Source organism: Chionomys nivalis, chromosome 2, assembly GCF_950005125.1.
Source record: "Chionomys nivalis chromosome 2, mChiNiv1.1, whole genome shotgun sequence".
Lineage (NCBI taxonomy): Eukaryota > Metazoa > Chordata > Mammalia > Rodentia > Cricetidae > Chionomys > Chionomys nivalis.
In genome coordinates, this window is record NC_080087.1 from 34,037,247 (window position 1) to 34,061,839 (window position 24,593).

A 24,593-nucleotide genomic window follows, 5' to 3' on the forward strand; every position below is an offset into this window, starting at 1 on the left:
AATGGATAGCTTTAAAGCCTTCCTCAAAAAAAAAAAAAAAAAAAAAAAAAGTATGGGGCAGAACATGCAGTTTCATTCTCTTCTGCTAAATACCAATTCTGCACTTCAGTGTTCTTGTCTTTAGTGCTACGTCCCTATGATCTTGTGCAGTGTGACATCAATAAAGGGGACTAGCAATCCAACATGAGGACACTTCTTGAAGGCAGCATGAGAAGTTCATCCCCAGATTTCTCTCCTCTGGAGAGAAGGCACCGAAGTAACACAAGTTCTGACATCAGATCTATGTGTTCTAATATTTTTTCCTCCTAAATAAGCCAGAAATCCACACACACACACTGTTAAAATCTGTATTAGCGTGCCCACTGGCACACCTCCTTTCTTACACTGCCGTTACAAAAAGACAAGGGGGTTCTCCCACGATGCTCTCTGTTTAGGGAAACTAAGTGGCAGTCTCATGATCATTGCCCTCTGATGATTTACTCTTAACCATTAAGAATTTAATTTTGGAGTCAACAATTCACAAGAAATCCAGTGGTGGACAATTTTTTGTGTCATATAAAGGAATAATAATGACAGTGTAGGTGGGGAAAATTTCATAAACTCCATTCCTAGATGAAGAACTACAGGCAACCAATGGCTGCTGAGAGAGGGAGAATCAGTTTTCTTCAGGAACAAGCTTCCTGATGGGTTTCCAATCTCCAGTGGTCTGCTCTCAACACACACACACACACACACACAAACATATACATATATATATATATTAGCAAGCCTAGATGAACTCAGTACATTGTACGTTACACACACACACACACACCAGTAACAATAAAGAAGAGGTCTTGAATTTCAGAGAGGGGGCACAGCCATAGTTGGAGGAGAAAATGAATGGGTGGAATGCACATATAGTATTTTTTATATATTTGCACATAAAATTCTCAAAAATCTTAAAAGTAAAAACACAAAAGTCAGTGAGTTATTCTTAAGTAAAACTGATAATAAAAGACACACTAGGAAGGCGCTCCATCAGTACTAACTGGGAAGGTGGAACGTGAGGTTCAGTTCATGGTCACTACCTTAAAAAAGTTAATGGGTGCTTGTAGATGGTTTTCCAAATACCTTCTCAGGTTTACAAGGCTTACTAAATAACACTGAGCCTCTCCCTTCAACAGGCATTCTCTACTCCCTTCCTCTCTCGGCCAAGACATTTTGTATCTTTATGAGGTTACTTAACCCATTCACTTTGAGCTAGGAAGTTAGCACCTGCCACGGGGACTCAGAATGTGAAATGCGATGAGAGAGCCCTGTGATGAGTGTCTGACCTGAGCAAACAAAAATAAAACCTTTGAGTAAATGATGAAAACGCAGCGATAACCAACGCAGAGTGCTGGGCCGTCTTTAACGTAACTGCAGGTGATTTCCGTCCTGCTAAAAACAGTCATGGCGTTTGTATACAATTCACCGAACAGCAGTGCCAGATGATGTCAGGAAATGTCCCCACCCCCTTTGCCCCTTCCTTAGGACACTGTAACAGGATAGTCTCCACGGGGGAAAAAAAGGTCAGCAAGCCATCTCAGCAATAGGACCCTGTGGCCCATTTCTCATCTGGCGTAATAGTGCGCGCAGCAGCTTCCACACAATGCAGCGCCCTTGAAATCGCAGTAGCTCAGCACTATGGTCAGTGCCAAAGAGCAAGATGAGAAACGGGGCTGATATAAATATTCAATTGGGAAGTTATGGCCAATCTCCTTGTACTGTGTGGTTAGTGCAACTCAACACTGCTCCACCTGGTCCCTACTGGCTCCCTCGTGTCTACCAGGGGCTGGCAGCTGGGATGCAGGCTGGGCCTGGGAGACCTTTTAATTTGTGGTGTGATCGCAAGGGTAGGCAGAAGGGAAGATAATGCATGCGCTAGGATTCCATTACAGAGTGGTCTCTTTCCAGGTGGGAAGCACCCTTGCCTGCCCAGTACTCAATGCTGCCGTTTGTTAAGATCCCTTAGGAAATGATTGACAGTTTACAAACACTGGGTGCAGAATAAAATGCTGTGTTCTTCTCTGAAGATGAAGGTCTTGGCAAAATAATAAGAATAAGCAAATGGAATGAATAATTTGTTAGATTTATGTGCATTCTTGTAGCCCAGGCTGTAGGAGTTGAGCCTTGAACTCACAGTATTCCTGAGGACACCTTGACCTTATGATCTCCTACCTCCCAAGTTTTAATTTTCAATTATTTTCCAAAACAAGATGACATTGTAACTTCTCCATATAAGATACAAATAGTAGCTTCCAAAATTTTAAATAAGCATGTAAAATGTAGGATGAGAGAAACCTTGGGTCATGGTCTCAAGCATCTCTGCACCCAAAAGCATTTTAATAGTGCAGACATTCAAATGTGCTCTAATCATGAGCATCTAAGGGGAACACAAGGAGTTTTATGTTTAAATCATCTAATAGTCTGGAAACTCGACAAGACAAGCATCACGTCAGGCTTCATTTACAGTAATATGCCACCTTGCCTTTCATTTTAAGGACACAGATCAGCAATCTGTGGCAACTTGTCAATGATGAAGGAGAGAACACACTTGTATGTATTTCATCAACTAGCTAATAGAAGAGTGAGGGATGCTTAGAAAATGTGAGCTAGAATATTTCTACACAAATAGTGGTGCTAATTACAAACCAAATTATCTACTTATTAACATCGACTTGGCGGTGTTATCGTCAACTCTCTTAGATTTACAATGGGTTTATATTTTAGTACATTCACTTTAGATTTTTCAATAGCTTAAGTAAAAACACATTAAATACATATAATTAATGAATATGCTAACTTGAGTTAGTCTACCTTAAATGTGCGGAGAATGCTTCAGAGTTGATAGGTAGGCAAAATCAAGTGAGAGGAAGTTTCTCTTAACTGTTGAATATCTCCTGTAATTCATTGATTATTATGCTGAAACTGAAACCGTGGCTGTACAGGTGGCATGCTTTTACACCATTAGAAACTCAGGAAGTCATCTCCGGTAAAACCATTAATATCGGTGAGCATCTATTTCCAAATCGTATAGCATTCCTTCCAAGTTTGCCACTTCCTTGCCTTGTTTCCATGCTTGGCTAGCACTAGTCTACTCAGAGTAGGAACAAAGGGCAATGTTTTAACTTTATCTCCCAGAGCCACACTTGCCTTGGAAAAACCAATTTTACTGTGGTAATGATGGCACCGGCCAATTCCACTAAACCAGGTCTCCCATTTTCACCATCAAGTCTTCCCTTTTCTTTTAGTTAGAACCATTCCCAAATTCCTATTTCTTACATAACACCTGATACTCTAATTCTTTGACTTCATCCTCTAAGTGATTCCTTCACTCCCAGAATTCCAAGTCCTTTCCACCTCTCCCCAAAATACTTGCTCTTCTCCAAACCTGCCCAATGCACCCCCAGGTTAAACCTGATATGCTTTTCTTCTCCCTGAAACATGGGCTTCCCATATACCCTCTATTAGGCTCAGATGTCCCCTGTCCAAAGATTTCCTTCCCTGTCATCTTTACTTAGAAGAGCAGTTCTAGCACATAGTGGATGCCAATCATCTCTTCACACCATTTTATTCTTCTCTATGGCAACTATCACCCTAACATACTGTATGTGTTGTCTCTCCCTCTCCCTCTCTCCCTCCTTCTCTCTGCAATGCATACTGCATGAGAACAGGGAATCTTGTTCATTGCTCTAATCTCCAAAAGCTTGAACTGGGCTAGAGCTGAATTAACATTTGCTGGATAAACAAACAAAATCCCTGCAACCAGCATTGGACCGACTTAGCTAGACATAGCTGTTTCATCTTATCTCACTGCTCCACATTACAAGGTTTTTAAAAAGTTTTATTTTTGTTTCATGTGTATGAGTGTTTTGCGTGCATGTATGTATTTTCACCACCTCTATGCAGTACCAAGGAGGAGAGAAGAGAGAGCTGGGTCTCCTGGAACTGGAGTTAAACAAGGTTGTAAGCTACCTGTATGTGCTGGGGACCTTGTCTAGGTTCTCTTCAAGAGCAGCATCAAGTGTTTTTAACTGCTGACCCATTCCTTCAGTCCCAATATTAAAAACTTTTTTGTAGGTGCTAGAAAGATGGCTCAGCAGCTAAGAGTGCTTGGTGCTATTTAGAGGACTTGACTTCTATTCCCAGAACCCATATCAGGCTGTTCACAAATACCTGTAACTCCAGCAACAGAGGATCTGAATCTCTCATCTGGCCTCTACAGGTATCTGCATTCATGTGCATGTACACACGTGAACACACACTCACGCACACATTCTCTCTCTCTCTCTCTCTCTCTCTCTCTCTCTCTCTCACACACACACACACACACACACATAATCTCCTGATTTTCTGAGATTAAAAACTATCCCCTTGTCCTACTCCTCTCCAACTGTTAGGGATTTCGGGCTTGAAAACGTGACAGATGCCATGCAAATGGTCACTGATATAATCTTCACCACAACTGGTTTAAAAACACTGCAATTAGAATTCATAAAGGGACTTCAGGGTAGCTGCTTCCTAATTACTGATCTGATTTTGGATTTCATTTGATTTTGTCCTGTTCCCTCCATTCATTCTCTGCCTGCACTTTGTTATTTTCCAGTGTCTTCCCAGACTACAGCCTCCCAAAGTCCACCTAATCCATAGGTAGTGTGCTTTATTGACTGGTTATGACCTTGTTCTTTTTTATTATTGATTTTTATCGAGTTCAACATTTTTCTCTGCTCCCCTCCCTGCCTATCCCCTCCCCTTCAACCCTTTCCCAAGGTTCCCATGTTCCAAGTTTTCTCAGGAGATCTTGTCTTTTTCTACTTCCCATGTAGGTTAGATCTATGTAAATCTCTCTTGGTGTCCTCATTGTTGTCTAAGTTCTCTGGGATTGTGGTTTGAAAGCTGGTTTTCTTTGCCTTATGTTTAAAAACCATCTATGATCAGTCCCTCTGTCTCAGTGGGTGGGTGCACCCCTCATGGTACTGACTTCCTTGTTCATGTTCTCCCTCCTTCTGCTCCTCATTGGGACCTTGGGAGCTCATTCCGGTGCTCCAATCTATCTCCATCCATTGCCAGATGAAGGTTCTATGGTGATATGCAAGATATTCATCTGTATGGCTATAGGATAGAGTCATTTCAGGTTCCCTATCCTCAGCTGCCCAAGAAACTAACTGGTGACATCCCCCTGGGCACCTGGGAGCCCCTCTAGGTTCAAGTCTCTTGCCAACCCTAAGATGGCTCCCTTAATTAAGATGTATGCTTCCCTGCTCCCATATCCATTAGGAGCTCACCAAGGACAGCTGGACTGGAACTGAAAAAGTATGGGATAAATCCGTACTCTCTGAACACGGCGGACAATGAGGGCTGATGAGAAGTTAAAGATAATGGCACTGGGTTTTGATCCTACTTCATGTTCTGGCTTTGTGGGAGCCTAGCCAGTTTGGATGCTCACCTTCCTAGACCTAGATGGAGAGGGGAGGACCTTGGACTTTCCACAGTGCAGGGAACCCTGACTGCTCTTCGGACTGGAGAGGGAGGGGAAAAGGAGTGGGGGGGAGGGGAGAGGAGTGGGAGGAGGGGGAGGGAAATGGGAGGCTGGGAGGAGGCTGAAATTTTCTTTTCAATAAAAAACAAAACAAAACAAACAAAAAACAAAACAAATAAAATAAAAACCACCTATGAGAGAGTACATGTGATAATATGCACTTGTTCTTTTCCCATTTCGTTTTACCTGAAGAATCTTGAGTTTGCACAGGTATTCATCTCTCGCTTGCAAAGATCAATGCTTCTGTAAAATTAATCCAATATCAGTTCTAGAAAAAAGGAAACCTAATTCTGCTTCCAAATCAGTGGCCATTTCAGAAAACATCTTCAGGTAACTCAGTTTGTGCCCATGGAACCTAAGACATACACTGGTTACCAAGGTGGATTCATTTTCATTCTTCTGCAAGAGCTTTCGTATGCATACCAAACCATCTCTTGGCTATATGGGAATGAGGAGCACACAGTACCAATTTTACTTCCGCCAGTCAAATCATTCTCATAAGAGGAGTAAGGGGCACATGGAAGATGGAAACTGTGGAGGGCAGGGTAGATAGAGACGAAGGAGACTGTTTCCTTGATGAGATCACTAAGTTCCTGGGTCAGCTATTGGAGGCCACTTTGTCTTTGGAATTCTAGATATGTGAACAATAGGTAACAATCGCTCCTTGTTCAAAGCTAGGTTAGCCAGTTTCTTCCATTACTTGTATTTGAAAACATTTTAAGTGATCCAACGAACTGTTCTTGGTTTCTTGACGTAAGGTTTGGCCATCAATTTCTGGTCTTTTTTAGGAACATTCTAGTTCTCTTAAACTTTTTTATGTCCTTATTTTGCAGACTTAGCCATTCATTTCATCTCCTGCAAAATAAGCAACCTTTGATGGTAATTATACATGTATTTATGTTTTCATAAGTTGGTTTTTGGTTGTTCTTGTTACATGTTTGTTTTCTAACCAGTTTCAAATCTATCTCTCATTGGTCCTCATATCTTTTCTGAACATCAATGAATACCTTCCATAGCTTCAATTTTATACTGTCTTCCTCAGGGATTTTTCAGATTCTTCTAATTTCATACATTTCCAGCTAAAAACATTGGCCTCCTCCTCCTCCTGCTCATATTTAATTCTATGGTTGGACTGAACATGTAAATCAAAATCCTGTGTGTTCCTTCTACAGTCTTTACTCAGTTAATCTATGCCATGATGAATTCTGCCTAAATAAATTCCTAAGTATTCACTCCTTTTGTCCTAATCATCGTTTACATAAATTCTTACTAATTATTCACATAAGCCATTTCATGAGGCTGCATTTGGGTGCCCACACTATCACAAAGAATTTTCACTCGTCACTTTTTCCTAAATGCACACCCTGTGGTGGCTGCTTTGTCCTCACTTCCCCAGGAAGGACAAACCACTTCCTGTTTGTTCTTTTGTCTTCCCTGTACCTTTTCTCCCAGAAAATCTTAGGAATTTCTTTCCTCAAATTCATCCACAAACTATGTCACCTTCCTACCTCATCCTCTCTCCTCCCCAGTCTTACAGGGCTATTCTGTGGTTCCAAAGCAAATAGCAAATAAAAAACTTCTGCATTTCTATGTTAAGGCTAAGTGATAGTGGCATGATTTCTAAAATTTTTAAATTTTATGTGCATGGTTGTTTTGCCTGCAGATGTTTTGGGGCATCACATGAAAGCCTGGAGGCCACAGCCGATGTCAGATCCCCTCTAACCAGAGTTACACAAGGTTGCAAACTGCTGGGGATTGAACTTGGGTCTTCTGGAAGAAAAGCCATTTCGCTTCATCTCCAGTCATCTCTCCATTAGTATTAGAGTCCCTGAGTTGTAAATTTATTTTGGCATATAATTTAGGAAAGACATAATCTAAGCTATGGCAAATATAACTATAACTGGTATGTATTTTTGAGTTAAAATATTCTCATTTTATTTTCACATTCTACCTCTTTAGACATATATTAGAGCTATCAAGTTAATCTTAACAAATATTAATAAATATAAGCTCTGTAAAAGGTATATTTATTTAATTGTCACTGTTCTTAAACTCAGAGTTAATTAATTAATTCCTCTCTGTTGAGACAAAGTCTCATTCTGTATGAAGGCTTGTCTTGAATGCATCATAACCTTTCTGACTCAGCTTTGGAGGTGAAAGCATGCTTGACTTAAATTCAGAATTTAAATGCTTTATTTAAAACAAATGAATATAGTAATGTGTGGATCTCATGATTCTATTTAAGATACTACCTTAAAACATAGCATATGTTAAATTTCAGAGATTTCCTCAAATATTTCTATGCCACAAAATTCTCCTGCAAAAATAAGGATTGCTTGTATTTCCACTGTGTTGTAGACAAAACCTTACCTTTATTCATTTATTGATAAATACCTGAGCATGTAGACCTTGAACTTTTTTTGTCAACAAGATTGATAAATTTTCTGTGCTTTATGGGGCTTGTGTTTTTGTGTGGGATTTGGGGGAGAAAACTGCATTTACTTCCAATCTAATTGCTGCTAGCTTTGAATAGTTCAAGATGAGTTATCTTATGTTGGTGATGCAATTCAAATCTGAGTGTTATTGATGAAGTCATACACAAACACTCCAAGGGAAATTTGACTTTCTAGTGTGAATACAGGATCATCATGGCATAATTAGTAGAATTCAGATGGACTGAGGAGAAAGGAAAAGGTATCCAGATGAGAGGATAAGTGAGCCTTACATCACAAGCCAGAGCAAAGGCAGTGCTTTGAAGAGAAATGGGAATTAAAGACTGACTTGAATTTCCAATGCATATTTGGGAATACAAAAAGAAATTGTGAGCGTAGTTACAGCTTGAACAAAAGCTTATGAAGCATTTTGATTGACACATATTCATAATGTATAATGTGATTAAGCAATTTGCATGTACATTGAGTAATGATCAACTGAGTGAAGTTGGCATTACTTATAGAAGAGCCTAAAGACTGGCGTCATGGAAGTCCAAAGTAGAATAGTGGAGAGCGGAGATGTAGGAGAGTAGTGAGGAGTGGGGAGACCAATCAACAGGTGCAATAGTACTGTTTGATAAAAAAGTAATGTGTGGAGTTCCAGGACCCAGCGGGGTAAATATAATTAACAATGACACATTACATAGCTACAGGCTTTGAAAGCCAGGCCATGGAATATGAGAGGGGAGACATGCAATGAATGTAAATCTTTGTAAGAGACTAATCTAGATAATCTGTGTTAGTGCCCTTTTGAAAATGCAGACAGTATTGACATAAGATGTAGGAAGCTGGTGCAACAACTCAAGCAGGAAGTTAAGTGGATTTTGACTAATGTGATGACAGAATTAAAAATACATGGAAGATATTAGCCATATTTTGACTAGAGGACTACACCTCAGTCTTTCATATAACTTATTTCATATTCACTGGGCACATTGCTGTGAGTTAGATCAACTTATTTGGCACATAAAGTTTATTATGTGCCTATGAAGTAACTGGTATATTATCTGTCACTAGAGTCCATGGGTAAAGAGCCCCACCTTTCAAGCTTACTCTGGTCACAGACATCAAAGAAGGTGTTTAGAACTGCACAGAACCAGGGCAGTGAGTGGTCACTGTAGCAGAGAGGAGAAGCAGTTGATTTTGGGTTTTTAGGGTAAGTCAGCATAGGTATACTAGTAATGGTGAGCTAAACAGTTCTGAGGTTTTGACCAGAGATATTTTACCATACTAAGAATTATTTTAAACAATTTAAAACTGAGCAAATGAATGTGGAGAGATGAATGCAACCAAACACAATGATCAAAATGATGTATCAGGAAAATACATGCTGACCACATGTAGGATGAACATGGACAAACTGAAGTCCAGAGGCAAGAAAAGAGCTTGTTGGGGTGTTGCAAAAGATAAGGTCAAAGTCTACAAGAAAGGAAAGACTGAGACATAAGACTGGGAGCTAGGTTGGGAGCTGTTCAGCCAGAACTTGGAAACTCATTAGACACCAACAAAGATACTTCAGAATTAATTCACATTGCAGACTTGATTGTCAGAGAGGAAGGATTAAACAAAAGAAGAGAAGAAAGTTATTTCAGTGAATGAAGAATGATTTGGTCTGGGGGTGTTGTTAGGAGGGAGTCTCGGTGAGCAGTCGGGGGCCTTAGGGAAAGACATGAATGATTTCAGTTCTGTTCACTGTTTCGTGCTCTTTGACCCCTTGCGTGTGCTTGATCTCTGCTTCTAATTAGATTTTCAGATCTTTGACAATACATACTTGCATTCTTGCGTACACAGTTACTAGATCTCTTTACATGTCAGACACTGTGCTGGGCACTGAGGAACCGTGGGGATTAATCTATCCATAATGTTTTGCTTAGAAAAAGTGTAGCGGTAATTGCATTTTTCTCTAAGAGACATTAAGAGCTCAATCAATTAAACAGCTGGAAATAATATAAATGTCCATCAGCTTGTGTATGTGTAGACAAATTGTGTTACTGTTGCCTGCTATAGCAGCAACTACAAAAGAATGAGCCATCGGCACATGCCTACAACATAGAGGAGCCTGAGTAATTGTGAAAAGAGATGCATAATTAGAGAAACAAGAATAAACTACTAAAAGGCAGAGGTAAACTTTTGAAGTTGATGAGAAAGTTGATTGTTCTCATGGATGCCCTTATAAAGCATGTGTTCTGTTAGGTACTTGAAAAGCATATGTTTACTGAATCTCAATAAAGTTGTGTTTAGCATCAGACATTAAACTTATCTTCTTGTAATGAGTTATGTATTAAGTTTAATTATCTCCTTTAGTGTATTTGTGTTAACGGATACTATAAAACTATAACATGTATGCAAAATTTTATTTTAAAAGCTAAACATTATAAATATAAAAATATCAATTAAAATACAAACATTCTAACTGACTGACTCCATCCAAAGATCACTAGATTGTAACTCTGCGAAAGGATGAGCATTGGATCAAAACTATCAAGCTTTCAAACCACTCAAAGCTAAGTGGGGGTCAGGGTGAGCTGGAGTGTGGTGAAGGAGGCAATTCTCACACATCTGTTGAGAATGTAAAACAGTGCAGTCCATTGGGAAGGCAATGATGCGGTACCCAGTAAAGTTGAAAATGTGTTTATATTACTAATGATTACAATACCAGTTTTCAATTTTCTGTTAGAACATTTCAAAATACTGGCACACAGTTTTATCTTTGGCATAAATGCTGAGTTTTCAGACTTCAATAGCTTGCTTCTCCATCCTAGGTTGATGCTTGTTTCTTCTCTGTGCCCTTGTAACTCCTCTATTCATTTTATACAGTCACGTATGAAGCCTCTTGTATCTTAGCATCTCTCTTTGTCTTCCTTATTCCTTCTCCATACACTTACTCCCATAAAAGGCAAAGATTTCTCCTTCTGCTGAGCCAGCTTGTCTCTGGGATCAGGAGTAGCCTGATACTGGGCATGGAGAGATGGCAAACTTGCTGCGAGGCCCACACTACAAGAAACTCCACTTCGGCAGCATAGTCACTGTGGAAGAATCGAAGGCCAAGGGCTAGGCAAGCCAGATACAGAACGGGGAATTCCAAGGCCTTCTGTACAGATGGGCCAAAAGTCCAGGGGAACAGAACACTCACTCAGTTAGAGGAATATTTTATAAGTGCATAATTTCTATTTATCATTACTCATGGAAATGTTTGAAATATTTAGTTCACAAAATGCTTTTTATTAAAATCACATGTTCTGATACTTAAAATGCTTACTAAAACTTGTGTTACATAATAAGTGCTGATTCCACACACTAAATCCTTAGATTCCTCCTTTCTCTTTAAACAGAAAAATTAGCCTATTAACATTATTTATTTGTTAAAGTAGAAATTTAGGAAAAATTAAATATTCACCTAGAAAAGAATTCATAAACACAATAGAATGTTATACAGTGGCTATAAAAATCGGGCAGGTTCCCCTCCCTCCTCAGCCTGAAGAGCAATCGGGAAATGGGAGGCAGGGAGGAGGCAGAAATCTTTAATAAATAAATAGATAAATAAAAAATCGGGCAGGTTTACACAACTTCATACAAATAAAAGTAAAGAATGTAATGTTAGATCAAACAGAAAGCAGAATTGCACATGCCATTTTATAGATCTGTGCATTGGAAAATCACCAGAAGGATATCTGAAAAGAAAACAACGTAAGGTATATTGTCTCTAAGTTAATGAATATATACTAAAATAAGTTAACAATAATAAACTAAGTTAATGATAAGATAAGTTAGTATAGGTTAACTTCTAAGTTCAGGATAATGTTTTCTTCAAAGAAAGGGGGCATGGCTATCTCAGGGTACACGGGTTTCTCACAGACTCTCTCTTAGTTACAGTTAAGGTCTAAGAAGAACACAGAGAACATAACATCTGAGATGTCATAAAGAAAAAGAAATAGGTGTAGTTTAAAAACACAAATAATACCCCTCTCAAAGCAAAGCGAATTATTACTAAAATGATAGTTTCATGTAAAAATAAAGATAAGAGAGTGTTGTCCTGCAGACACAGAACAGCTTTAAACTCTACTGTAATAAGAAACAGAGGGCTGCTCATTTGTCATACGGGCTGTATTTCCCGCCCTAATTTAATTCCTCAGCTGTGAGGTTATGAGCATGGGAGATCATGTGGCTGGTTGTAGCTGGATCCTGCTTTAGCTATCATGGACACAGTTCAGCTCTTAGCTGTCCCTTCAGGACACACATCTTTTAAAGCTGATCTTTTCTAATTCACAGTTAGCTCTTAGTAAAAGAATCAATAAACATGGCTCCATCCCATCCCATAATATGATTCCCAGATTTCAGAAAAGTCCAGACTCTGCAATTTCTTTACTCTCAATGTCACTTAGAATCCAGGAAGGGTCATCCAAATACGAGAATACTAAAATGATGAATAGCATGTCTACTTTTGAGAGTCCATATTAAATAAAACATACTGTAACCCAATTTAAGGCAAATGGAACAAATTCAAAACACTGCGGCTTGCCACAAGCTCCATGTATTAAAACTTATCCTGAATGTGATATTGCTTGATTTATTTAGATTCCCTGGCATGTTTGGATTAGCATGCTGGCCCATCTCATCACCTCTTCCTGACATCTATGTAATATTTGGATAGAAGACCTAAGCCGGTTTGAATGATATTTCTACTGAATAAATGATTCCAGGTGCAATTATAATCAGAGTGTGGAGGGAGCATCAATATCCGCAGGCAAGCAGGCAGCAAAGGCAGAGGCGCCACTCTGATCTATTGGTCTGTTCTTGTATGATGTCGTGTTTGTACTTATCTTCTCTGGAAAGATGTACAGTCTAAGGACAAATCAAACAGAAGGATGAAGCTTCTGCCCGTCTTATTTCTTAGTCAAGAAACCTGATGTGGAAGGCAAGCTGTGAAGATAGTAGTAAGAAGTGTGAGCCAGATAAAGCTGTTACATTCTATCTCATCTGTGGACCAAGCTCAGCTCCCAAATGAGGCAGGACTTACTCCTCTTGGCCTAAACCGAGTGTCATAAGAAACCCAGTTGTCATGGTTCCTTTTCCAGGACTCACATGAACTCTAACAGGTGGTGTCTCTTTCCAATGCAGCCAACTCTAGAGAAACCTTTTACCACTAGTTTGGAATAATTGCTTGGAGGGGTGGCAGGGAGTTTACCTAGGTGCTCAACTTGTTTAAGGTCGTCAACATCATCTCTTTCTTTAAAACGGTTAAAGTAAAAAGAAAATTCTAGAATCTGCTCTGGGAGTCTAGTCTTGGAGCTGGAGAGACAGCTGTCAAGGCAGCAGTTAAGCGTGCCTGTTGCCCTTTGGGAGGACTGGAGTCTGATTTCAGAACCCATGTCAGGTGACTCACAACTACATGTAATTTCATCTATGAGGCATCTGACGCCCTCTTCTGGCCTTCACAGGTACCTGCTTGTATACACACACACACACACACACACACACTACACAAAATAAAAATTAAATAGCTTTTTTAAAGTTCACTTGGGCGGGCAGAAAGAACAGCACACCTGGGGGGTCAGGTGTTCCTCCTCAGCTATACTCTTTCCTAGATGAATACACAACTTGGTCTCCTCTGCACAGCAACTTCCTTCTGTATATGAGCCCAATAAAATAGTTCTTGTGCTGCCTAGCAAGGAAGATGGAATGAAGACAGATGTGTATTAGGAAGACACTCTTAAAGTGTAAGTTGTATGCAGAATATTACTACGTGTTATTTATAATATTTGTGATATGGACAAAAGCAATAATCTGATCAGAAAACTTTTCTTCGGGAGGCCGTCGACCTTCTATAGCTTTCTGTGTTCACTTCTCATGTGCTATTGATCAACTCTTTCTGCAATGATGGTGATGGATGTTTACTCTCGTTACCACAGAGATGAATGGATGAGAACACGTCCTAAATTGTGGGAATTTTTGCCTAATAAATTATGGTGATTTATTTTTCTTGACAGGTTCCCCCTATGTAGCCCTGGCTGACCTGAACATGCAAAGTAGAGCAGACTGGCTTTGGGCTCCCAGAGATTCACCTGCCTTCTAGGTGCTGGGATTAAAGGTGTGTGCTGTTATGCCTGGTAAGTGGAAGTTCTGAATTTTTTTTCCTTTTGACAATGTTCTGAACACAAGAACTATAGCCCTGTTTAGTGATTTTTAATGTAGAGTTATTTGCCCAACACATCCCTGTAGCTTCTCCAGTAGAATAAATCATCTAAAGAAAACCACAATCCTCATAGTTTACTTTGACAGTATTCTCATCTTTTGCAATTACAAAAGGCAACAGAATACATCCCTAGCCAGAGTGTGATTAAAAGGAATACATCTTCTGAATTTTTAATGCAGGACATCCTTGATTCATTAGCACCCTCTCTTAAGGTATTTAAGGCTAAGTATTGGAGGTATAAAATGGAGAAATCTGTGTGCATGTCCCATATGATGTTGAAACTACCTATGTTGCCATGGTTGCCTATTCCTGGGCTATACTTCTTTCCTTTCTAAATGACAGAAATCCTTCTGGTTTAGACAGACTATAATGTTTTTTTTTTAAATATTTATTTATTTATTATGTATACAATATTCTGTGTGTCTGCAGCCAGAAGAGGGCATCAGATCTCATTTCAGATGGTTGTGAGCCACCATGTGGTTGCTGGGAATTGAACTCAGGACGTTTGGAAGAGCAGGCAGTGCTCTTAACCTCTGAGCCATCTCTCCAGCCCCCAGACTATAATGTTTTATTTTGATTATTCTTTTACTCTGAAATACATGAAGAGGTGACAGTCTTTATGGTTTATCTGTATATTGTCTTGTATTTTAATATTATTTTCATGAAAGACGAAAGCACCTCATTCACTTATGTATGTTCATCCGAAAGTGCCTTCATGGGAGGTGGAATGGGAAGTGCCAAGTTTTGTAACCAAGAATCCATTTCTGACAAAAGAGCTCACAGTTTGGCTAGGAAGATCAATCAAAGGCTCGCAAATGAAAGATGACACCAGGTCCCATATCACAGAGGCTGAGTAAGGAGGAGCAGACAAGATGTGTCCTGGGGGCCCTAAGGGATAAAACTATCGATGTCACCTGAAGGAGAAGGACAGATGACAAAGGGGAGTCGGAAGTAAAGCTGCACATACTTTGCAGTGGGAGATATCAACAAGGAAAGCAGGTCTTCTTTTCAAAACAGAACATGTTGGGGGCCCCATGCCTCACTGTCACAGAGAGAAAAGCTGGATTACATGCAGTTAGAATAGCATCAGTGGAATTTAACCCCTCTACTCAGTTACTGTGAGTCTGTAGAGGCTGGCCTTTCCGGAATCACACCCCAAATCTCTGAATTTAAGGAACCGATGAAAGAAACATTCAAACGCTAGCATATAATTAGACCCTTTTTCAAGAGGAAAAGAGTAGTATCCTCTTTCTGTATCTAAGCAGACACAGTGCACGGCCCAGAGACAAGAAGGTCAAGCTAATATCAGACTCTGTTTACACTGTGTAAAATGACGAGGAAAGTCGTGCCAGCAAATTTTCATTTCTTCAGAAATCATTGCTCTCAAATGAATCGTTTTATCCATTTTAAAAGTATATTTCAAATAAAAATTTATATTATTCTAATCAGTTAATGGGAAAATTATAAACCTTATAACTTTCTACCCCTGGGATGCATCTTTCTTTCCTGGTCTGTGTGTAGGGTATGTGAATGTGTACATATTCTGTGGGTTTACTGCAGGGCTGCATGTGTGGGTGTGCACGTGAAGGTGACATTGACATCGACTTTGGGCATCTTCTCTTCCGTTATCTTGTTTTATGAGATAGGTTCTCTCATCAGATATGAGATAGGAGTTCAAGAACTAGCTGTCCAGCTGGTCCACTGCCCTTGCTCTCCCAACTCTCCCAAAGATGAGGCTACAGTCAAGTGTTGGCACTGTGACAAAATTTTAATTGTGTGCTGGGGATTTGAGCTCAGGTCGTCATGCTTGTACCACAAGCACTTTATTGACTGAGCCATCTGCTTGGTCCCCCATAGTTTATCTTTTAATTCCTCAATATAACTATTTAGTCTCCTGGTTTATACAACTGTGCTCAGTGTCTGTAACACTATTTTCCTGGCTGATCTGTCCAAAACAGAAAGTGTTCATCTTAAAAAAAAACAAAAAACAAAAAAAAAAACTTCATGTTTATGTTTTAGATTTCATAAAATGTATAGTTATACTGGATTTCCGGTGTATTTTAATATATTAGAATATACGTACATTAAAATTTTCTATGTGTATATAGTTTATAGCATGTTGGTAAACATCCAAGTAAAGATGAAATTGAGAATAAAAACTGCAAAAGGGCAACCTTGTAGAAAATGTTTTTTGCTCCTGACCATTTTTTGCCACCACAGTGAACATATGTTCAATGTTACAGGAAAAAATACCACAGTATAATGCCAAAAATAACTTCCATTAAGCATGCATAGTTCTAAGCAATTAGTGTATGTGTGGTACTGTGGTGGGCATTGTGGGGACAGGAGATTTGTGTGACGTCTAGCAGTCTAAGCATGTGCATAACAAAGCTGAAGGATCAGCCACAGCTGTCGCATTTCCCTGGTAAAAAATGTGAGCTGCTGCTCAGACCCACACTGTAAGGACAGGCTCTTCCGAACACACCCCCACCGTGCATTCCAGCCTGCCGTGGAAGGGAGGCTTGACTCTGCAGAGTTCTGATAGGAGTATGTAGGTTCAGAATGTACACTAACCAATGCCAGCTGCTAAGGATGCTAAAGAAAGCTCACAAGCAGCACTAAGGCCAGGGTGTGCTATGTCTTTAAGCGTCATCCGGTTAACTGGCAAACACAAAATACAGGGGAGCAGTAGATACCATTCAATGTTCTGGAAACAGAGGACTATAAGGGCTATTTTTTTTTTCCTTTTTACACAAGAGTATCATGCACTACCTACATACAGATCAATGTACCAAGTATTACAGAGCACACAGCTCAGAGAAGTCTCACATGTACATGCAGTAAGATTAAAAAGTCACTCTGTGAAAAGATCCCAATTTAATTTATGAAGCTTGTTTTCATGTCCCAGGTTAGCTCTCGGTGCTAATTTGTGACTTTAGACAAATAGTTAATGTCTCTGAGCCTCGTTTTGATCATTTGATTATTGAGTTGCAAATCAACCCACTGTGAAACATGGCTCCCTTTCCCCTCTTTAGGTATCACATAGGAGTGAGAGCTCAACTGAAAAAAGAACCCTAGTGTGAGACACGGAGTTGAAGTCAGATCTTGAATCTCTGCAACCCCCTCAAATACTGTGCAATCCATTTAAGCTGTCTGTCCTTCAAGAATTCCACATATAAGCTGAGTAAATATGTTCTAAATGATTTCCGGATGCCTTCTTTCTGAAATGCACATCACGGCAGAAATCAACTGAAGACAATAATCACAACTGATGCAAGGGTCAGAACAGGAACAATAACAACAAACTGCATTACTAGCACATTGTTCCACAGTTTTCCACAGGAAGAACAGGTGCCAAGCATTTGCCCAAAGCCATCCTTACACCCACAGTGACATAACTATAACGCACAGCTGGCTCCAGACATTTCCATTCATAAACTCCATGAAGCTCAGGTTGAGCCCCAGAATGAGATGGCACCTAATCCTATTTTCTCATTTATGTGCATGCCAAGATATTTGGAGGAGAGTAGAAGGATATTTTAAAAACACACAGTTTTGACTTTTGCTTTACTGTGTCAAGATGTCAAGATGGACAAGAAAATTATAATAGCCAGGATGGGTATTATTATAGTGAAACAGACCTAGGCACACATTTTTATACACATGTACCTTTTCTTCTGTCTGACATCACTCTAAGGTCTGCACAGGGCTTTGTCTTTTCCATGTGATGAGAACAACACAACCTTGCTGTTTCTTAACTCCCATATCTTACACAAAGACCCATTCTTCCTGGAATAAGCGCTATGTTTTCCTCCTTAACCAGCTGTCTCCAGTTAAAGAATTAGTAAAGGCCTCGCCTTTTTCTTGCAGCATTTTCTGAGTCAACATGAGAACTCAGGAAAGAGTGCTGATTTCCTTTATAGACTCTCATGTTGCCTTGCTACACTGTCTTATCTGTATGTCTGCACCTTCTTCTTTTATGATACATTTCTAGAGATGCCTTATATTTCTTAGGGCCCGGAACACTAATTAGTTAACCAATGAAAATATTAATTGATCACCTACAAAGTGCCAGTCACCATTCTGAGTGGAAGGGAGGTAGCTGGGCATAAAAGGAGAATATGCCACCCTTCAGAGGCATATGTAGGCAACAGGTTAGAAAAGTAGTTATTTGCCAGAATGACAAGTTTATATGAAAAATAAAACTGTATCCAATATTAACACTGCTGATCCAACACATGCTTCATATTCCTCGTGGACCTTGGCCTTGAATCTGGTATAGGAATTGTCCATGAGATCAGAGGGAAAGGAATTCAACTAAGGAAGAAAGCCTGCAAAAAGGCCTTGAAAAGAAGTGGAGACATCTGGAAAGTTCAAGAAAAAGTCAGGAGGCCTGAGAACTTGAAAAAGTCAGCAGTGAGAAGAGTGAGAAAAGGCCAGACACATGATGGGGACATAGACTGGCCTTGCGTCCAAGCTGCTGTAAGTTGTTGCCATTTATTCTTGGGGATATAAGGACCTACGAGCCAGCTTCCAAACAGGAAATAGATAGGTAAGACATGACCTTCATATAAGGACTGAGACACAGATTACTCTGAAGTTCTCCTTATCAACATAATTACGGAGTTTCTTCCATGACTTCCATGACAGATGTCTGAAGTTTACTAACCCTCACTAGTGCGGCTAGTGAAGAAGTGGTTTCCATAGTACACAACTCTGGGCTTTTGAAAGAGGATGTTGCTAGCTTTGTGGATTTCCATCAGGTACTTCACTTTCTGAGTTTCTTTGCACATCTGGAAGTTAGATAATAAGACGTTGCAAACAGAATAAAATGAGTTCTTTTATAGAGAGAATTCAAAATGAAAAGGACGAAGAAATGTAAGTTTCCCTTCATTTCTAAGGCATCTTATAAATGAAAAAAAAAAACAACCATTTAAAACTGATGTGTAATGCCAGCTCTCTAATAACTACTACACACATGATCTTTTCACCACAAACAACTAATGAGATCTAATCGAATAGAATGTTCTCAAAACATTGACTGTCGGGCGACGTAGGAAAATGATGCCTGAATGCTGAAGAGCAAATCCAGCGAGGCCCATAATCCTGGAAATTGTCAGATGACTGTGCAGAGAAGGAGAACCATGATAGAGACTTGGGGACTGAAGACAAAGCCCGGAACAGCAAGCTGCTGGGTGCTCGGCACATAGGTTGTCTCTCCTATTGTTATCTCACTCCAACTTCTGGCATGGAGAGACATAGGACCACGCTTTGGGCCCTAAAATAGATGTCAAAGCAAGAAGCACAGTCGCACCTAAGCAGCGTGATGAACAGAAAAGCAGGCGGGACTTAAGAGTACGATCAGGCCATACGTTGTAAAGGGAGTCATAAGAGTTAAGCTGGAGATGGAATGGGGAAGATCTTTGGAGATGACATGCTGCCCAAACACGGTACCCTGGATGGGCCCTCCTTCAGCAGCAGAAGTCTGTGGAGATGGGGACAAACGCACAATCTATACAGTAATGTGTCCAAATGCATGGCAAAGATCCCAGACACAGAAACCATTAACGCTACACAAAACGTCCTTTATCCAAGCCGAGAAAGCTGTGTAATATGGTATTTAAAAGAAGGACACAGGATTCTTTGCGACCAAGGAAGGAGCATGAAGGGCAAATCTTGGAACTAGTCTAGTTTGAAGTCATTAAATGGGTGTGTGCAGATTTTTTGATAAGCCATAAAACTTCACTTCACATTCATGATATGCACACTTTTCTGAGTGCTATCATACTTCAAAGACATAAAATCAAACAAACTACAAACTGTAACCAGTTTACATTACCAAAAAAAAGTTTGTTTTATTTCATTTTTAAAGTAATAACATGGCTTTTCCAAACATCCTTACTATTGATTCTGTATAAAATAATAAAAGACTAAAAACACTATTTCACAAAACAAAAAGTATATGAAGAGGTAAAATTCAACACTGAGGCACATGAGACAAGAATTTCTGTGCTTTGTCTTGATTGTAAAAGGATACAAGATAGGCAAACATCTTCCTGCTTTAAAGGGGGCATGAGTTTGGACCTGGAATATATTTCTAGAAGTTCATTCTACAAATACAAGAAATTATTGTATTATATACGTACTATGTAATATTGTATTATAATACTGCATAGTATATGTGCAGGGTTATCATGTATTTGTTCAGTGGACTATGTTTTTCTATGGGAGACCCTAAAAAGAACAGAAATATACCCCTAAGTGAGGAAATGATTCCATAAACTATTAAGCTCCATGTGATATATTATGCAAGTAATTTTCAATTTTATAGTAAGTTATTTATAGCATAGTGTAAAGTATAAAAACTCCAGATAGAAAGTTAACATTCAGTAACCTAAATTGTATACATATCAGAATTCCAATATATGCAGTATTATTTCAAAATATAGGAAGAGATGGGACCAAGCTATGTTTATTCCTGAGCAGAGTGGTTCCGCTTTTAGTTTAATCAAGTGCATGTTTTCTAGAAAGAATATGAAATACTTTATTGACAACTGATTTAAAAATGCATCCTGCTATTGCATTTTAGTTATTTTTTATGAAATTTCATATTATTTCTAACACAAATAACAGCTGTATCCTTCTCCAGGGGGATCTGCTGCATCGAGACAAGGTCCTCTCACTGCTCAGAATCTTCACCCACAGTGCCCTCCAAAGAACAAAAGTAGGTGTTCAAAAAATACTGCACCAAAAATCATCTGTCTTCTATAATTACACTATAAAAATGAAGCCGACATCAAACAGTATTTGGCTGCTTGTATGTAAAAGTGAAAATAAAGCCTGGCTAACTTCACAGCATATGGTCTAACCACAGGACCTACTCTGTCTTCTAGTTGGTTGAGGAGGGCAGAAGGTCAAGAGAGTGGGGATTGGGGAAGCGGGTGAAAGGAGAGGAGCAGAAGACAGGGTTTAGGGCTTAGCTCTATGTCTAAAGCTCTAACTCCAGCCCTGATACTTTGATCTTCTTCCAACAGCCTTCTCTTCCCTCAGGATTTAAAGCTGAAGGAGGTAAACTCTAACAAGGAGAGAGGTGAATGGGCACCTGGGGGTAATAATTTAACCACCTTATTGGGGGCCTGAGGTTCACTTTGAAGTGGACTGCAGGGGAGCACATAGAAGAAAGGAGAGCCTGGCCTGCAGAGGGCTGTGCCTACACTGGCAAAGTGGGGAGCCTTCACGGGAGAGAGGGTCTCATCTAAGGGTAGAATGAATTAACATCTTCATACTTAAGGGAGGAAATGCAGGAGAATACCTTCAGAGTCCAACTGTGATTTTCCTTTGGAAAATACTGTTAATATTCATATAAACTGCCATTCTTTTTAAAACTTGCTCAGTAAGAGTTATCTAAGGTCCTTAGATTAAATATACATAAGGTCCTAAGGCTAAATATATATAGCTTTCAGTAACACTTTCTTAAAATAGTATGTTTTCTCCTTACCCTCTTCATACAATGGAACTCTCTCTAAAGTTTGAACCAAACTGAATAAACACAATGTGCAATTTATGGTTAAGAAACATCTGTCTGGGTACAGTGGTCCACACCTAGAATTCCAGTTGTCAGGAAGCAAAGGCGGAAGACTACTGCAAGTTATAACAGAAAATTCAAATATTAGAATATGGTATTTTTAAGGTCAAAGAACACTCTCATTTTTACCCTGATAATATTTATATGAACCTAATAAATATTAAAATGTTATTTAGCCTTAAAATAGAAGAAGATCCTGCCATTTGCATCAATGTTTATGAACCCAGAAGACATGGTGGGAAATGAAACGGGTGCAGAAAGACAAATTACTATAAAATCTCCTACGTGTCTTAAAATGTTGACTAGAAATGGAGTAGAAAGATGGCGCCCAGAGATGATGAGCAGGAAGCAGATGAGGAGATGGGTACTAAAGGATAAAGCTGCAGCTATGCAGGATGAATAAGCCCAGAGATCTAATGTACATCAAAATTTCATGCTTAACAATATTGTGTCATATTAGAAATTTGCTAAGATCATAAATTCTAAGTGGTCAATGCACCAAATAAACCAAACAATAACAAAAAGACACTTAAGCAAATGAAGAAGATGCTAATTGCCTTGAGTATAATACACCATTTTCCTATATATATCTAAAATCACTTTATGTTTATTATGTATACAGTAAAACTATATTAAAAATTCTGTTTTCTTCTAGGTCATTTCTATGGCTAGTAAAAGGCATAAGGCTTTAGGGTTTTATAACTCTCCAACACAACTATGATTTAGCATATTGCTAATATTTGAAAACCAGGAGGCTATGGATGTCTCAGCGGTGGAGTCCTTATGGAGAATTTATGGTCTTTGAACTCGATGCTGAAAAAACAAGCTCTGAGAAAGAATAGTAATATATAGGTATGACGTTAGATATGACCCAAGTGTCTTCAGGGTTGCTCAGCTCTGTTGATTCAATTTCTGTAATCATTCAATGAGATCATAGGAGTAGATAGTAATGCTTGCCTAAGTGTGCAGTTAAATCTGCACCTCTAAGAGTTTTCCACTGACTACAATTCAAGAAAAATAAACAACACATTTCTAAAATACAATGTGCTATTTTGTGCTCTTAGTGTTTATTTCTTTTCCTAAATACAATTCTAATATTCCAGAATGTTATTCACATTAAAATATAAGTAGATTCTTCCATATGAAACAATATGTGCCAACACGAAGTACACTGTGCCTTGTTATAATTTGTTTTGTTTGTTTCGTTGAGACAGAGTTTCAGTCTGTAGGCCATGATGCACGATGACTTGAGCTTACTATGTAGACCAGGCAGGCCTGGAGCTTGGGGTCCTTCTCTGCTTCTTCCACTGCCTCCTTCTCTCCAGCCCCAGGTGTGCTTTCTGCCACTGTGACCAAGAACAAGTTGGGAGTTTTATCTCAGCTTTCAGGTTCCAGTCTGTTACCCACAAAAGGAAGCCAAGGCAGGATCTTCAGTTCCTGAAGGCAGGAACTGAAGCCAAGACAATAGAGGAACATTGCTTCATTGGCTTGCTCCTCTTGGTTTGCTTGCAGACTTTTGCATACATCCCAGGCCCACCTCCCTAGGTATGGAGCTGCCCTCAAAGGGCTGGGCCTTCCTAGATCAATTAACAATCAAGATGTGCCTGGCATGTGTACAGGCTAATCTAATGGAGACAATTACTCATTTAGATTCTCTCTTCCCAGGAGTCTAAAGTGGACAATTAACGCTAACAGTAACAACATACTATGATATTATAGTATGATAATTTTATATATTATGTTTCCATTAATGGCTAATTTGGATATTTCACTATCTTGGCAGTTGTGGATAATTTCTCAGTGAATGTGGGACTGCAGATTCCTCTGCACAGTGCTGATTTCATCCCTTGCATAGTGACCCAGCCTCCAGTGTCTTCTTTGCCAGCAGGAGCTAAATTTCTTATATATAACCCGACAGCTACACAGAGAGATCTAAGAACATAGAGCTACCAGTTCTATTTTACCTACAATTAATCCCAGATTGGAAAGGGATTTCCCCGAATCAAAGACATGCTAGTAAGGTGAACTTTGTTTTTTCACTACTTAGCAAGGAATTAAAGTTGCTCTTCACTGAAAATGACACAAACCTCCAAGCACATGATCAAAACCAGCATGAAACCACTTGCCAACTGAATCCAAATCAACCATAAATAACAAACAGAAGGGAAAGAAAGGACTCTGGTCTTATGAAGACTGAGACTAATTCTCAGCTCATTACTAACACAAGTCATTAGTAGATGCTAGACCCTGTCACAAAGGTTTTGGTTGTGTAAAGCAATAGAAACCTAGGAAACAAATGCGATCAGTAATGCTGACATCACATCATTTCAGAATGGGTTTTCTAATGTTCAAACAGAAAGGGATCTTTCCCAAACTTCCCACCAATATGTGGAAAATTCATGTGCCAACTTAGTCACTTTGATTCCCAGTTTCACCGTGACTTGAGAAAGCCTTTGTTATTGCAAACTTTCCTATTTTGTCTGTAACCGAAATCCTGCTGAGATTCACTCCGTCTTATGTATAGATACTATAAACCACAAAGAAGTATTTTGTAACCCTCACACAAATCATGCAGGAGGCCAAAACTGCACAAACAGTCCATTTGCCGTGTAACCACATGAAGGAATTCTCAACAAATCCATCCCATTATCCACAGTGTTGATGGAATCTGCCAAGGAGACAGAAGTCACCCTGGGAAGAGAAATATCTCCCCTACTTGACAACTGAAGTGTCTAGGAAGACATTTTCCCACAAAAGTCA

General features: G+C 39.3%; 1 protein-coding gene across 3 annotated transcripts in view; it reads right to left on the bottom strand.

The window, feature by feature from the left end:
* Positions 1–24,593, bottom strand: part of Eya4 (EYA transcriptional coactivator and phosphatase 4) — a 251,764-nt gene that overhangs the window by 76,233 nt on the left and 150,938 nt on the right. For 2 of the 3 annotated variants that reach the window (XM_057762407.1, XM_057762405.1), the window contains exon 4: positions 5,750–5,806. The exons of the other annotated variant lie outside the window; for it this stretch is intronic. In XM_057762407.1, the coding sequence (XP_057618390.1) occupies positions 5,750–5,806 (57 nt within the window). The remainder of the gene's footprint in view (positions 1–5,749; positions 5,807–24,593) is intronic. 3 annotated transcript variants of the gene reach the window in all.